This window comes from Artibeus jamaicensis, unplaced genomic scaffold (assembly GCF_021234435.1).
Source record: "Artibeus jamaicensis isolate MK-2021 breed Jamaican fruit bat unplaced genomic scaffold, CSHL_Jam_final contig_685, whole genome shotgun sequence".
Taxonomy (NCBI): Eukaryota; Metazoa; Chordata; class Mammalia; order Chiroptera; family Phyllostomidae; genus Artibeus; species Artibeus jamaicensis.
The window spans coordinates 29,599,995-29,615,636 of record NW_026521924.1 but is presented as its reverse complement, the minus strand read 5'-3'; the positions used below and the strand labels follow the sequence as shown (position 1 = coordinate 29,615,636).

The 15,642-nt window shown below is 54.5% G+C and overlaps 1 protein-coding gene across 1 annotated transcript in view; it reads left to right on the top strand.

The window, feature by feature from the left end:
- The first annotated feature begins 281 nt into the window (after positions 1-281).
- ATP9A (ATPase phospholipid transporting 9A (putative)) overlaps positions 282-15,642 on the top strand; it is a 101,538-nt gene continuing 86,177 nt past the window's right edge. The window contains exon 1 of the mRNA XM_053671248.1: positions 282-539. Coding sequence (XP_053527223.1) covers positions 472-539 — 68 coding nt within the window. The 5' untranslated portion in view covers positions 282-471. The remainder of the gene's footprint in view (positions 540-15,642) is intronic.

Sequence of the window (15,642 nt, the reverse complement as noted above, 5' to 3'; positions counted from 1 at the left end):
CAATGTGTGTGACGTGACGGGGTGAGCGTGGCGGGGGGCTGCATGTGTGCTGGCCACTGTAGGAGGCAGGTGGGCGGGCGGTGGCCGGGCGCGTGCGCGCAGGGCGAGGCGTGGGCGAGGGGCGCGTGGCCGGGTGGGAGCGTGTGGGGGGCGCGCGGCGCGGGACGGGGGCGGGGACACTGCGGCGGCGCGGACCCGGCCGGCCGCCCCCCGTGGCTGGCGCGGGGCGAGCGGTGCAGCGCGGAGCTCGGGCCCATGGTGCGCCCGTGTCCATCGGTCGGGCCGCGCGGGCGGCTCCGCGCGTGGCCCGGCGCTCGCGAGCTCGCCCCCTCGCAGCGGTCCCGGCCCGCCCGCTGCCGCCGCCTCCTCCCTCGGGGCAGCGCGGCGCCGGGCGGCGGCGCGGAGGCCGGACCGGGCGGCGGCCCAGGCGGCGCTGGGGGCGCGGCAGGCAAGGCGGGCGGCGCCGGCGACATGACGGACAACATCCCGCTGCAGCCGGTGCGCCAGAAGAAGCGGATGGACAGCAGGCCCCGTGCCGGGTGAGCGGGGACCGGGGTCACCTCTTTGTCGGCGCGCGGCCGGAGCCTGGTGCTCGGGCCGCAGCCTGGCCGGAGCCCTGCCGGGCCTGACAGCTTGGCCGCGCCCGGCGCCATGAGCCCGCGGCCCGGCCTGGGAGGCGCGGGGAGGGCCGGCGGCGGGCGGGGAGCTGGCTCCTCTCGGCTCTACCCTGGGCCGGGTGCCCCCGCGCGATCCTGGGGCCTAAGCGCCCCGCTGCCTCGCGCCCCTGTCCACCTTCCTTGAGAAGCCCCGAGAATCCGGGCCCGCCCAGCGCTGTTTACAGTCGCACGGAATTGGGATCGGCCGTACCTTTTGGCCGTTTCGTTTGCTGATTTCTCCTCGTTGTTGGGATTAATTATGATGTGGTCACCACCCAACCGTGCTCTGCACATGGAGCAGTCCTCGGACGCCTGGATGTGGTTGGCTTATTGGGGTGGGGGCACGGGGTCCTCCGCAGGCCCCCCCACACCGAGGTCCCCCATCAGCGCCTCCAGGTTCCAGCCCTAAAACGGCCGCCTTCAGCTCCCGGCCCTGGGTGGACCTGAACCAGCAGCCGCGGGAGGGCGGGAGGGGCTCCAACTGGCCGAATTGAGACCCCCCCTTCCCGGGCTCCCCACAGTTTGGGAGAATGAGCCCCTAGCAGGCAGGGGTTGCCACCTGCTGCGGCTTTCTGGCACAGACAGACCCTGGGCAGCCTAGGCGTGGGCTTCCCTCGCTCGGAGCGGGGACAGGAACATATATTGCGACCTTCCGCCTTCCTATTCCGAGGACAGCAATGACCTGTTGAGGTTTTGAGGGACTGTGGCGCCAACTGCGACAGATTTACCTAGGGGGGAGGGGAGCTCGGTTAAAATGCAGATTTCCAGTTCCCTCCCCAGGCCCGCCCGCCAGAGTCCTCGGGGGGTGCACTCCGCCGGGCCGCCCAGGTGAGGCCCAGACGCCCCCGAACGCCGAGAACAGCCGCTGGGCGGGGCTGCGGCCTCCGACCCGCCCTTGCCTTTGGCATCCTGTCCTATCTGGCACTTCCCTGTGGCCGCGCTAATTGCCGCGGCAGTTGCTTGGTGCAGCGGTGGGGAGAGTGAACGCCTAGGGTGGCTTCTGCAGGTGTGTGCGGTGTAGGGAATGGGGGGACAAAGGCTGTCAGCTGCCATTTTGTGGGGTCTTTGTCCCTGCCTTCCTGGCATCTGACGGTGAGGCCCCACTGATGTAACAGGAAGAGAGAGCTCAGCGAGGTTATTGAGGACTGCCGGGAAGGTGCGGCGAAGGGAGATTGAGTTTAGGATGGTCTGCCCCGAAGGCAGACAGCCCGCCACCCCCGCCCTTCCTGGTTTGTGTTCTAATCCTGACCACTCCAGGCTCTCGCCTGGGATAGTGCCTGCACGTAATACACACCTGGAGTAAATGTTTTAATTAATTTATGTGATCAGTGGTTAGTTATTAATTCATGCTGCAGTTATGAAATGCGTGCTGGGTGCAGGTCCCTGCCTGGAGATCCAAAGATGAATTAACTAAGACCTGCCCGACAGGTGCGGGGGTCCTGACCCTGCCTGTGCTGGAACTGCCCGGGGAGGTTAACCAGCTCCCAGGCCCGGGGTACACCTTGGAAATAAGAATCCAGGGATGGGACCTCGGTATCTATCAATGCTTCATTTTCTCAAAGCTCCCAGATCAGTTTAATTGCAGTCACGGTGGAGAACCTTTGATTCAGTGCGTGAGAGAAAAATGCAAATAATTATTTAGAAGTGGTAATTACCAAGAAAGAAGTAGGCACTGTTAGTGTGGGGATCCAGAGAGAGTGGTACAGACAGTTTAAAAAAACAAAACAAAAGGGTTTCTGTTTGGTATCAGGATGGAGGATCACACCCCCTTTAGAATTCGTCCCTTTGGAATTAATTTATTTCCTATGAGTGACATGGATTCAGGTCCAAGTCGTGTATCAGGGCCGGGCAGTCGTGGACATGTTCTTGCATTTAATCTACAGCTTTGCAAGTAGCCAAGCCCAGGTGGGAATCTTGGTGCATGGAAATAGTTTGGAAAACAGTGGTGGTGAGGCTTCCTGCAATACAACGGTGGGGAGCTGAGTTACAGGAAGCAGAACTTTATAAATGACGGGTCAGGCTCCCTATCCGGCACTTGAGGTTAAATGGCTGTTTTTAATCCTCATAACGAGTATGCGAGTTCTGGGGATTAATTTCCCCACTTTATTAAGACAAGAAAACCGAGGTTCAGTGATGTTAAATACTTGGCTGGACATCACCCAGATAGTCACCGTGAGGGGCTGGGTTTGCATTAATCCTCTCATTTCCCCTAATGGCTCCAAGCGGCAGGGTGGTTGGCGGGTTTCGTGGTTAAAAATCCAAAAACCATGAGTGCCCCGAGTCCAAGGAGGCAGTGTCCCCCGTGTTAATTATGTCCTGTGGCCGAGAGGTGACGTTGACCTGCTGGAGGAATCCTGTGTAGCCTGGTGCCCCTTCTCTTTGAGAAAGTTCCACATCCTGCCATTGAGAACACTATCGCCGTCATTTAGTCAGGAAACAAGACATTTGCCCCATATTGCTGGAAGCCATTTTCTGACGCTGTGTGCTTTGCTTTCACCTGAATGGGGTTCCTCCTTCTTGGTGAAACTCCAGAGATTGGTTGCTAAACGCGTCAGTTTGGGAATTGAGGAGCTGGGTTCAAGGCCAGCCTCCGCCCTTTACTAGCTGTGTGAGTCTCAGGTTTTTCTCAGCAAAGTGGAAATGACAATTGCATATACCTTACGGGGTTTTTTTGAGGCTCAATTTATGTCCAGTTTAGAACACTAAGCACTCAGTACACCTTCGTATCTCCTGGGAGGTGGGCAGGATAATGCCCCCCACCCAGAATGTCCACTTGTGACCCGTGAATATGTTACCCTACATGGCCTAAGGGACTTCCCTGATGTGAAGTTGACACTGAGAAGGGGGACTGTCCTGGATGACTCAGGTGGGCCCGGTATAATCACAAGTGTCCCTGCACACATGGGGCAGGAGAGTGAGTCTCGGAGCTGGAGGAGACCGGAAGACACCAAGCTGCTGGCTTGGGGGTGGAGGCGGGCCCTGAGTGCAGGAGTGGGGGGGCGTCCAGAAAAGTCAGGGAGGGGACTGGTCCTACCCATGCCTTGACTTGAGCCCCACAAAGCCGCTATGCCCCCCAGAGCTGTCAAACTACTGTGGTGGTTTGTTGTGAGGAGGAAGGGGAAGTAACTCGGGGGGGTGTGTCCTGTAGGCTGGAGAAGGGATGCTCCCATTAGGGCTCCCATCCTGCCCGGTCGACTGGGGGCCACCCACCTGGTGGGCGCAGCAGGGGCGCCTCAAGGCTCCAGGGCGCAGAATTTAATCGGGCGTGCTGCCTGACTCCTACCCTGACCACGGAGGCAGGACACATATTTATTTAGGATCCGCAGCATTTTGCTCTGAACTACTGTTCTCTGTGCTGCAGAGTGGCCCTTTGATGTTGGGTTGTTTTTTTTTTTTAATTCTTCTTTCACTGCTAAGGAAACTGAGGCCCAGAAAGATTAAGCAGTTATTCGGGGCCAAGAACACAGGGCAGGAAGTAGTAAGAACTCAGGTGAGGGGCGGGAGCATGTCCTGGAGCAGCCGGAGGGCGTTGGGTCAGCTCTCTGTCTCCAGCGCTGTTCTCCTCCGTGTATTGGTTTCCTCTCTCCTCCAGGAACAGTGAATTGTTCTTCTGCCCAGTGACGCAGGAGAGAGAATGTGGGAGTGGCAGTCCAGGTATATCGCGTCCTGAAAAATGCAGCGAGAATAAAGATAAGAATATAGTAGGTCACGATTTCAAAGACCAGACAGCAGGTGCGGGCTCCGTGCTCTGTGGTCAAGCCTTTGGATTCCCGGGTCACACACACTGGGGTTAATGTACCAGCTTTGCCGTTCTCCTGCTTGTATAACTCCAGTGTCTCAGCTCTCCTTGCCTCAGTTTTCCCCCCTGTAAGAGTGTCTGTGCGGTGGTATATGCGCCCCTGGAGGACATCGGAAATTGTTCCCTGTCAGTGCGCTCTTGCAATGGGTGGCCTCTCTTCTTTCTTCTAGGTCTTTTTTTTTTAATGAAGCATTTTTCTTTTTTCTCTTTAAAAGATTTAATTTATTTCTAGAGAGAGGGGAAGGGAGGAAGACAAGGAGAGAAACATTGATGTGCGAGAGATATATTGGTTTGTTGCCTCTTGCACGCCCCCACCTGGGGACCTGGCTTGCAGCCCAGGCACGTGCCCTGACTGGGAATCGAACCGGTGACCTTTTGGTTCACAGGCTGGTGCTCAGCCCACTGAGCCGCACCAGCTGTGCACGGCCTGAATGTCACCGTTTATGGGAACTAAGAACCACGATGCCGCTGTGAGGAGTGCTTCTTGCAGTTACGCATATTTAACTTAAAAGTCTGAACTCTTTGTTGAAGCCGTTATGTCTGATTTGTGGGACCACGGTGCCCTTTCTCTTTGGAGACGATGGAGGTCATGTCAGGCACAGAGCAGAGCTGACCCTCATCAGTCACAGCAGTTACGTTCTCTGAAGTCCCTGCCACCCGGGAACTAACGACTGGTGAGTTATTGCTCCCGGGGAAGGCGCAGGGTCCGGTGCCTGCGCTCACAGCATTTCCGTCAACTGGTGGATCCAGAACCTCGCTTGAGGTGCATTCGTGTTTGTTTAAAGGCACTGCATGTGATGCGTGTGGTCGATGCGTGAACTGTGAACTCAAAACACACACGGAAGGAAGTTCATCAAACACACACATGTATTTTCTTTGTGAGACCCACCATAGCTTATTTTTTTTTAAATAAAGATTTTATTTTTTTAGAGGTGAGGAAGGGAGGGAGAAAGGGCAGGAGAGAAACACTGATATGAGAGAGAAACAGGTTGACCGACTGGTCTGCCTGGGGCACCCCAGGCACGAGCCCTGACTGGGAATTGAACCTGCGACCTCTCACTTTGCGGGATGATGCCTAACCCACTGAACCACACCAGGCAGGGCTGGCTTCTTATTCTTGGGAGCACTGGACAGCCCTGTGCTGGGGGCCACTGAGCAGTGACATAGCTGACAAAAAGCACAAAAACGTGGAAAATGTGACACTAAGTAGACAGTGGAAAGGACACCTCATGCGGCTCAGGAGCCATGACGAAAGGCAGGATGTCACCTGTGTGACCTCCGCTGGGCGTGCGTGTGGGTGATTAGAATGTTCTACACTCTGCTCACCGGTCTGTGAGTGACCACGAGGGTGCGGCAGGCGCTGATTTGGAGTTGACACAGCTGAGGCCGAAGGTGAATTTGCACCTACTAAAGCCACAAATGATGGGGATGGACTGTATGCAGGCGTGTTTTTTCATTGTCTCTCCACTGACACAGTGGAGGGGGGTAGGTATATAGCAGATGGGGGGTTTGGGGGGAGCTTGTGCTGGGGTCGTGCTCCTGGGTGACATGCAGAGACCCCCTGCCCGAGACGGATGCACGTGGCGTGAACACCTCTTAGCTCCCTCAGATGAGAACAGTCAGGGCAAACCTTGGCAGTGGCCCAGCGGGAAGGGCCGTCTGCCTCCTCCACCAGCCAGTCCAGCTGCACTTGTGCCATCGTTTCCTGTCACAGAGCCCCTGCCGCAGGCCCTGCCCCATGCTGCCTGTCACAGGCAGTGACTCCACGGGATGCGGAATTGCAAACCCAAGTGGGGCCACTGAAGGATAGAGCATGGGGGGCACAGGAGCCAGGCTTTCGGGGCTTCCCCGAGGAAGGCCCGTGAGGCATGGCCTGCACGCCAGTCCCCAGGGAAGGAGGCCCGCCGTGGCCCTTCGACTTTAACGACCAGTAGGAAGAAGGAGCCGAGGCGCTGAACAGATCCACCCACCTGTGGCCTTTTTATTTAACTTTCATTTTTTAAAATTTATTTTCTACATTATTTTTTATTCTGTTTTTCCATGACCAGTTATTCCTCCTCTGCCCTCTTCCACCTGTACCCACACTCCTCCCCCACGACCGCCGCACCGCTGTCCATGCCCACGGGTTTTTCTCTCTCTCTTCTTGGTCCAGTCCCTCCGGCCCCTCCCTCCAGCGTGGTCAGCCCCGATTTTTGTCAGAGACGTTTCAGAACCTCCTTTTACTCTCTTTACCCAGATGGAAACGGTGCAAGTTATTTCATCACTTTACGGCTTTGGAAGTGGGTGCGAAGTCTCCCTGAGCTTTGCTCAGGACAGTGAGTGGACTGAGGTTCAGTTTAAAAAGAAAAAGCTGGTCGTGAGGGTTTGCGACGGCGACTTTTACCCAGAGGTGGGATGGCGATGATTTCTCAGGCTAGGTCTTTCCTTCCTTGGTGTATTTTGAGAGATTGAGGCAGGATTTGAAGGTCGGCCTGAGGGAGGTCTCTGCAGAGACAGACCCCTGGGCCGGGCGTGGAAAGGCTGGCCGTTATTTTCCTGGCTCCTGCTGTCCGTCCCAAGTGATACTTGTTTTCTCTTTGTGCTACTGGTGGGAAGTTTCCTCCTGAGATACTTTGAAGTAGAAGTACCGTGGTCTGGAGGTTCAGTCGGTCAGAGCGTCCTCCTGCTGTGCCAGGTTGTGGTTCCATCCCAGTCAGGGCCCGTTCAAGAGTCAACCAATAAATGTGTCTGTAAGTGGAATAACAAATCAGTGTCTGTCTGTCTGTCTCTCTCTCTCTCAAGTTGACAAATAAAAAAAATTAAGAAAAGATACATTTAAGTAAAAATGAGTATCGACTTAAAGAAAAGTGGGAAGTCAGGAATAGTTCACCAGGTTTGTGGTGAAATGTATGTTTGCCAAGTTTTCTGGAAAACGTGATTTTTTACACTGTAGTCAGTTTACCAGGTTGACTGGGGATCTTTTTTTTTTAAAGATTTTATTTATTTATCTTTAGAGGGGAAGGGAAGGAGAGAGGGAGAGAAACATCAATGTATGGCTGCCTTTCGTGCGTCCCCTGCTGGGAACTGGCCTGCAACCCTGGCATGTGCCCTGACTGGGAATCGAACCGCGATTGTCTGGTTCGCAGGCCTGTGCTCAATCCACTGAGCTACACCAGCCAGGGCTTGACTGGGGATCTTAATGCTGTTTCCATTGTCACCCAAACAGTTGGAGGGGACTATGGGAGCATCCCGTTAGAGGGGCTCATGGAAAGAAGGGGCGGGTGCTGTTGCCTCCTCCCGGTCAGATCTCCCTGGCATTTGCCAGATGCCCAGGATGAGCCCTCCCGAGGGAGCAGCAGTGTGAACTGTGAGCAGCGCCCGCCCCACCGAACTGGGCCTGGTGGGAGCTCCCACGCCCACCGCCGGGCTTTCTGCTGTGAGGCAGGTGAGGTCAGACTCGGCCTTGGCATTGTGGACACTTCGGGTCTGGCTGTTCTCTGTTGTGGGGCCGTCTTGTCTTTGGTCTGATGTGTGGCGCCATCCCTGCCTCCACCCACTGGATTCCAGGGGCACCCTCCCCCCAGGTGTGACAACCACAGGCGTCTCCAGACAACTAAGTGTCCCCTGGGCAGGGAAGGGGACAGAATTGCGCCTTTAGGAACCTCTGGACCAATGGGATGAATGCGCCCTGAGTGGCTGTGCCCCATATGGCCTTTACAAGGTGACTCATCTCATCTTTAAAAAAGAAAAACCTGTTGGACGAGAAATCACGCTCGGATTATTGTTCTTCGCTCTGAGGTCAGCCTTCTGATTTAATAACTAAGGAACCCTTGAGCTGTCGGAAGGGAACATTTGGGACCTGCTGTGGGCCGACTTGTGCCCCCTCCCCAGAGTGGCATGTGGAGGAGCCGACCCCCAGCTCCTCAGAACGTGAGTGTATTTGGAGAGAGAGCCTTTGAAGGAAAGGTGAAGTCGAAGTGAGCCCGAAATTCAGTCTCTCTGGTGTCCTTCTAAAAAGAGGAGATGAAGACACACACAGAGATGCCAGGGGTGGGAGGGAAGACCATCTGAGGACACAGTGCGATCCGCAAGCCAAGGGGAGAGGCCTCGGAGAAGACCAGGCCCGCCGACACCTTGATCTTGGACTTCCAGAACTGTGTGAAAACAATGCCAGTCTGTGCTGTTTTATCACGGCTGCCCCAGGAGACTAACTCAGAAGAAGGGTCTCATTGATGGCTGTTTCGGCAGGTGTGGTATCTCTCCGTAGTATTAATAAACCTTTATTGTGAACTGACGTTGATGGGAGCTCCCTGTGAGCATGCTGCCGAGGCGCGTGGACTGAGCAGACCCCCGTCTCACCCCCCAGCAACCTAACACTCTCACCCTGTGCTCTGCAGGGTGGATGGAAAGGCTCACTTTATTTTGAACTTAGGCAGCAAGTTACATTTTCAACCTGTCTCCATGCCCTTTTTCCTATGTGAGGTTTTCCAGACTATCCATTGAGAGCAGGTGGTTTTTGTCCAGGGGAATGAGGCCTCAGGCCCTTCTGAGGCTTCTGAGACTTGGAAGGAAACTGTGTGTCGTGTTCCATTGTTCCTCGTGAGGGCCGATCAGTAGCAGAAATGATACGACAGGAAAATTCTAGAAACTTCAAATCATCCTGGTAACTGTCCATTCTTCAGAAACGTGGTGTCTGCTTTCAGAATTACATATGGGTCTGTATTTTCTTTCTCACCCTTTCTGGATAAGTTATGCTCTACGGGTGGGGGAGAAAGTGCGGAGCGTCTTATGGTTCAGAAATCCGTCCTCACCCTGTAAGAGGAAATCATTTGAATCTGAATACTTTTTATTTAGCATTTATACAGTCTCCATAAAAGTGCAAATAAAATTTAAAACTGGAGCCCTGGCTGGTGTGGCTCAGTGATTGAGCCCTGGCCTGTGAACCAAAGGGTTACTGGTTCGATTCCCAGTCAGGGCACATGCCTGGGCTGTGGGCCGGGTCCTCAGTAGCGGGTGTGCAAGAAATAAGCACACATTGATGTTTCTCTCCCTCTTCCTCCCTCCCTTCCCCTCTCTCTAAAAAAAAAAAATCTTTAAAAAACTTTTTTTTAAACTGGAGATCTTAACCCATCTCCATCTTCTCTCCTCATTTTTGTACGCCCCCAAATTAAAGGCAGTTAATTAGAGGCTCTCAGACCAGGAATGACAATGGTGTTCAGGTAAATCAAAGGACCAAGGAGTAAACAGGTGAGACAGCTTGTCCCACCTGGTGTTCTCCCCCCATAAGCTGATTTTAAAAGATGATGCTCAGGCACCCGTATATTCACACACGTTCACACTCATTAAAGGGCACAGGCCCTAAATGCACACGGCTCAGTGAATCTCCCTAAAGTGAACACACGTCACCAGCAGCAGGAGCCTCCTCCTACACCCCCTCCCCCCCCCGCCCTCCCCCGCCCTCCCCCAGCCTTACCTATACTCTGATGGCCAGCAGCAGAGGCTCCTTCTGCCAGCGTTCGTGCCTGGCTTTCCTGGCTCCATGTTCTGTCTATAAGATTAGACCACATCGCATGTGCATTATACGGGGGCGGCAGAAGTAGGTTTACAGTTGTGCGTGTGGAAAGTGATACGATAGCAATAACAAGAACAAACTATGTTTTGCGAACTCACAACTGTAAATCTACTTTTGTCCCGCCCCGTAGTTTGTCCGTCCCAATGGCCATAGGTAGACATCGTAGGACACATCATCTCTCTAGTATAGAGGGAGGGGAAGGGAGGGAGAAAGAGAAGGAGAGAAATGTGGGTGTGAGAGAGAAACATCGGTTGGTTGCCTCTCCTACGGGCCCCATCTAGTGACCTGGCTGCAACCATTGCCCGCAGAGTCACCCCCAAAACACAAAGGGGGGCACAGACCCCCAGACCGGAGAAGTCACCTGTTGGAAATAGGTGGAGCCCTGCCCGCAGGGCGACGCCCACCCAGCAGCTGTGTCTCCCACAGCGCAGGACGCCAGTCCGAGCCTTGGCACCGGGCGTTTCAGAGGCCGGCTGCTCATTCGCTCCGTAAGTATCTGCTGCGTGCCGGTCTGTCCCTGGTTCACGTGTAACGTTGAGGACGGAGCAGTGAGCACCAGGCAGTACGCCCTGCCCACAGGGAGCTTCCATCTCAGGACACGTCATAGAATTTTAACTCTGTGGGTTTTTTAAAAGAATTATTTATGTTTTTAAAGGTTTTAATTACTTATTTCAGAGAGGGGAAGAGAGAAAGGTAGAGGAACATCAATGTGTGGTTGCCTCGCGTGCACCCTCTACTGGGGACCTGGCCTGCAACCCAGGCATGTGCCCTGACTGGGAATTGAACCAGCGACCCTTTGGTTCTCAGGCCAGCACTCAATCCACTGAGCCACCCAGCCAGGGCTGAACTCTGTGGTTCTGTAGGTGGTACCACTGCGGATTGTCTTGTGGCATGGACACACGGTCTGCCCTTTCTCTGGTTCCCGGGAGGCTGAGACCGAGAGGGGTAGAGAACCGGCCAGCCCAGGCCACACAGCTCTTACGGGGCTGCCTGCTCCTCTCACGGTTCTCAGTGCTATCAGCTCTTCTTCAGACAGGCCCGTCCAGGCCCCCTGCTCTGAAGGAGCTGCCTCCCACCCGTGGCACATTCCCGTTAACTATTGTTACTTTGCTGGTTTTCTGTTGCCACCCTGTCCACCTGCAGAACAGTAGGCTCCATGAAAGTAGCCCCTTCCTCTGTCTTGCTTACACCCCAGTGCTCAGCTCGGAGACGAGCACGGAGCAGGTGCTCCGAAAGTATTTGTTGAGTGGGTGATGGAGAACGGGAGCTCCAGTTCCAGTCGGGTCTCCCCGCTTCCAGTGCCCTGGGTTTTATTAGGAGTCATTAAGATCCCCAAGGGACTCCGCGTTCCCCATTCATCCAGGCGTGGGTGGTGTGCCAGCCCAAGGTGGGCTCTCAGTGCGGGCTGGTCCTGAGCACTGGAGCCGGCAGGAGGAGAAGCAGTGAAACAGCTGGAGAGAAAAGGCAGGTCCTTCCCCCTCCTCCTTTCCCTCCGTCCCTCTTTTCCCTGCTGCTTTCCCATTCACTTAGCCTGTTCCTTTAAGACACTAGCCACAGCAGCATCTTGTCTCCAGGTTTGCATTACAGATCTCAAATTGATCCCAGATTTGCCACTTGGCTGGAGCTGCCCCCGTTTCAGCCCTTACGGGCTCTCAGTGACATCTGCTGCATCACCGAGATACCTGGCGTCTCCAGGCAGTTGCATGCACTGGGGCTGCGCCTTTGTCAGACACAAACATCCCCCTCAGTAGCAGTGGGCTGTTTGGTGCCAAATGAGGGCACTAGCAGCTTGGGGGACCAGGGTTTGCCGCACAGAGAGCCCCGCCAAGCCAGAGAGGGCCGGCATGGCCCAGGAGGGGCCCGACCCACTCAGAGCAGCGCTGGAGTGTCCTTCCCAGCCCTGGGGCCCTGCACGGGCCTTCCAAGCACTGCAGGCTTATTTTTTTCATTAGGAAAGCAATAATTTCTTTTTTTTTTTAAAAGTGGTGCTTCCTGTTATAGAAAACTTAAAGATGCAGTAGCTAGAATTATTTAAAGGCTTCCGTCCTGTTAGCATAGAGGCGTGATCATTTTTGGCGAGTGGCAGTGAAGTGACATGATTTCAGTTCATTTTTGCCGGTATGAGTTAGGACTTTGCCTAGAGAGGATGTCTTGATGCATGAACTTGCTGTTACGTTTTGAGAATTTTCACAGGCCAGAATCTTAGGTCCCCGGGTTAGACGGACTACATGGGTGTTCAGGCCCTTTCTGGGAGGGCTCTGTCATCTTGCGCCCCGAGAAACCCAGGCTCGCCCCACACTGCAGGGGCTGGCAATGGGCGGTGCCTCCACCTGCTGGTTTAATTTTGCTCGCGCCCAGTGCCTGCCCACAAGGTTGGGAAAGTTTACAAAGGAGAGAGGAAGAAGTAAACATAGGCTTTCCTTTCTCTGTCCACCACCAGTTGGGCTTCCTGTTTATCGGTGAGTGAGGGGGTGGGGGTGCAGAGCTGGAGGGACCTGTATGTGATTGGGGACACAGTACATACTCTGTAGGTGTCCTGGGTGAACTTAACCTCTCATGGCGGTGTGTTTGAGAGTCACGGAAGATATGTTTGGCAGCCTGCAAGCATTGAACAAACGTTTGTGGAATGAGAAAGGAAAATCCACCTACAGTTTCTTATGATAAAAGCCGTGTGTACTGAACAGAGCAGAGAGCACAATGTCTGGCTTCCCTGTGGAGGGTGGAGGCCGGCGGCACTGTGGTTGGAACCCAGGGTGGCCTCATCACCATCAGAAGAGGTGGTGGGACCTCGCTCCCTGGTGAGCGCCCTTCCTCACCAAAGCTGGCGTTGTACCAGACCCTTGGCACCTCCACTTCCTATTTCCAGAGGGACAGGTGTTGCTACAGGTGCCCTTGGCCTTCCTGGGGCTGTTTCAGTGCCAAAGCCATATCCGAGGTGGGGCCGGGCATGGCAGTGGCTGCTGCCCAGGTCTCCATGGGAACAGGGGCGGAGCCAGAGCCTGGGAAGGAGAAAGGGTTACTAACAGAGCGGTTGGCTCCCCAGGGCCAGGGTCAGCTGCCGGGAATCTGGAGGGGCTGAGGATGTGGGTTTAAGCAAGAGTGTCTCTGTTCAAGTTTGACTGTATGGCCCAACGCTGTGTGAAGACCGCTGGACCCGCAGGAGGCTCTGCCCGTCTCCAGCTGCAGGACAGTCCGAGGGGCTGTTTCCCCGCCTGCGAGCACCTGCCTGTGGGACTGGGGTGAGCAGTAAGGGAGTCACTCACACACATGACTCTGCCACAGCCCCTGGCCCAGTCTGGGCACTTTAAAGATGGTTGTTTTTTAGCCCTGGCAGGTGTGGTTCAGTGGATTGAGCACTAGCCTGTGAACCAAAGAGTTGCTGGTTCAGTTCCCAGTCAGGGCACATGCCTGGGTTGTGGGCCAGCTCCCCAGTAGGGGGCGCACGAGAAGCAACCACACATTGATGTTTCTCTCCCTCTTTCCACCTCCCTTCCCCCTTCTTTAAAAATAAGTAAAATCTTTTTTTAAAAAACCCTCAAATTTCTGAAAAAGTTTTTAAATTTTAATGTTTTTAAAAATATTTTGTTTCCTTTTAGAGAGAGGGGAAGGGAGGGAGAAAGAGAGGGAGAGAAATATCAGTCCGTTGCCTCTCATAGGTCCCCAACTGTGGCCTGCAACCCAGGCACGTGCCCTGACTGGAAATCAAACTGGCGACCTTTTCGTTTTCAGGCCAGCTCTCCATCCACTGAGTTACCACCAGCCAGGGCAAAAGATGTGTTTGCTTATTGTTTGGTGCGTGAGGAATTGCCTTCCATGTAATCACTTAATTCCACTCAGTTCTCCAGCATTTTGTGGGCCACTGGCACACACTGGCCTGTTGGAACCTGTGAGCAGATGACCTACATCGACGGCAAGTGCAGGAGATGAGGCGGAAGGACCCGGAGCACTGGGTGCCTGGGCAGGAGAGAGTTGGCAGCCGCACAGAGTGAATGAGCACCTTCTGTATACAGGCCTGGGGCGGGGGATGGTGAACAGTGTCTGGTCTCTAACCCTCCAGCTCACAGCTGAGATCCGAGGCTGCACACTGGGAGCCATGTGCTGTTTGAGTGCAGGGTAGGTCCGGGTTTTGTTCTGTGTCTAAATGTGAATGTCTGATCAGCACAGTCACGTAGTTCGGTGTTTCGAAGGTGCAGAAGCGTGCACGTCGAGAACGCAGCCTCTGCTCAGGCACCCTGTGCCTCCCGAGGTGGCCACTGTCCAGTTCAGGTCATTCCAGAGAATTTCAAAGCGTTTGTCTTTTTAAAAAGCCCATGAATGAATGAATGAATGAATGAGTTTATCTCTCTCTTTCATCGATCTAGACACACACATAGATTTATCTCTTCTTTATTCCATTGTTAATACACCTTACAGAGCACAACATAATTTTTTTCTATTACTTGATAATATTCCCTAGACTTGTTCCACTTCAAGACATAAAAAGCTTCCCCCCCTTTCAGTGGTTTTATAGGATTCTGTGGAGTGGATATACCAGGCTTCATTTAGCCAGCCTTCCCATTTCACAGGCAAAACTAGTGGTTTGCTGTTGCCAGCAAGGTAACAGTGATCGACCTCGATCATGAGTCCTGGTGTCCACGTTAGGACATATGGGAACACGCAAGGGGGATGTCATGGACGTGCATTTGTGGTTTCATCCCTATCACCAGGTCGCCCTCCCTCCAGGTGATGCCGATTTCGACCCCTCCCAACTGTAATGGTGTGTTTGCCACCCCCACCCACACAGGTGGTAGGCTTTTTGATCTAGGTCGTCATCCTGAATAAAAACCGATACCTCTGCGTGGCTTTGGTTTTGCAAGACATTTAAAAGTTGGGTCAGTTGCCACACATGAAGCGTTGGCGTGTGTCAGGGCCTGTGTTTCAGCTCTGTCTTGACGAATCCAGGGTCGGTCCCGCTGGACTGGTGCAGGGACATATTCTGCCAGGGGCGAGGCAGGGTCCGCCACTTCCCTCCCACGTTGTGACTCCGGCCCACCGGACCCCAAGTTGGATTTTTGTTCCTTTTGTTCCTTTATTCTACGATGCTGGCTAGGCTTCTGTCGCTACGAGCTGACCAGTTCTCGTCTCGTCCTTGTCTCAGGCAGACGGACAAGCACAGTGCAAATGCCATTTCCTTTCCTCTTGTGAAGAAAAGGGAGTTGGGTTTTGAAGGGTATGTTGGTGGGGGATGGGCCGGCCCCAGGAGGTGGGGTGTGAATGAATCTTGCCCACGGGTGGGGAGTGGGAGAGGCTAGGACCAGCTGGGGAAGCCTGAGAACGGGAGTTCTGAGGCTCACCTGCCTTGGCTGCAGTCGGCCTGATCAGGGAGGACCTGGGAGACGAGGCCAAGAGGCTTGGACTGGAGTCTGTAATTATGGAATCACAGTGGGGGCGGGACACAAGGGGAGGCATGTGGGCTGCTGGGCAGAAAGAGGCCAGTGGGGGAAGATGGGAGGCAGGGGAAGTAGGGCAGTTCCTACCACCTGCGTCTGGCCCTCCCCACAGGAGAACCAGAAATACCGGCTGGGGTGTGCGTCTTGGTATTTTTACCCCGGACTCACCTATATGAGCACATAGTTTTTTATTAAGATCTAGCACAA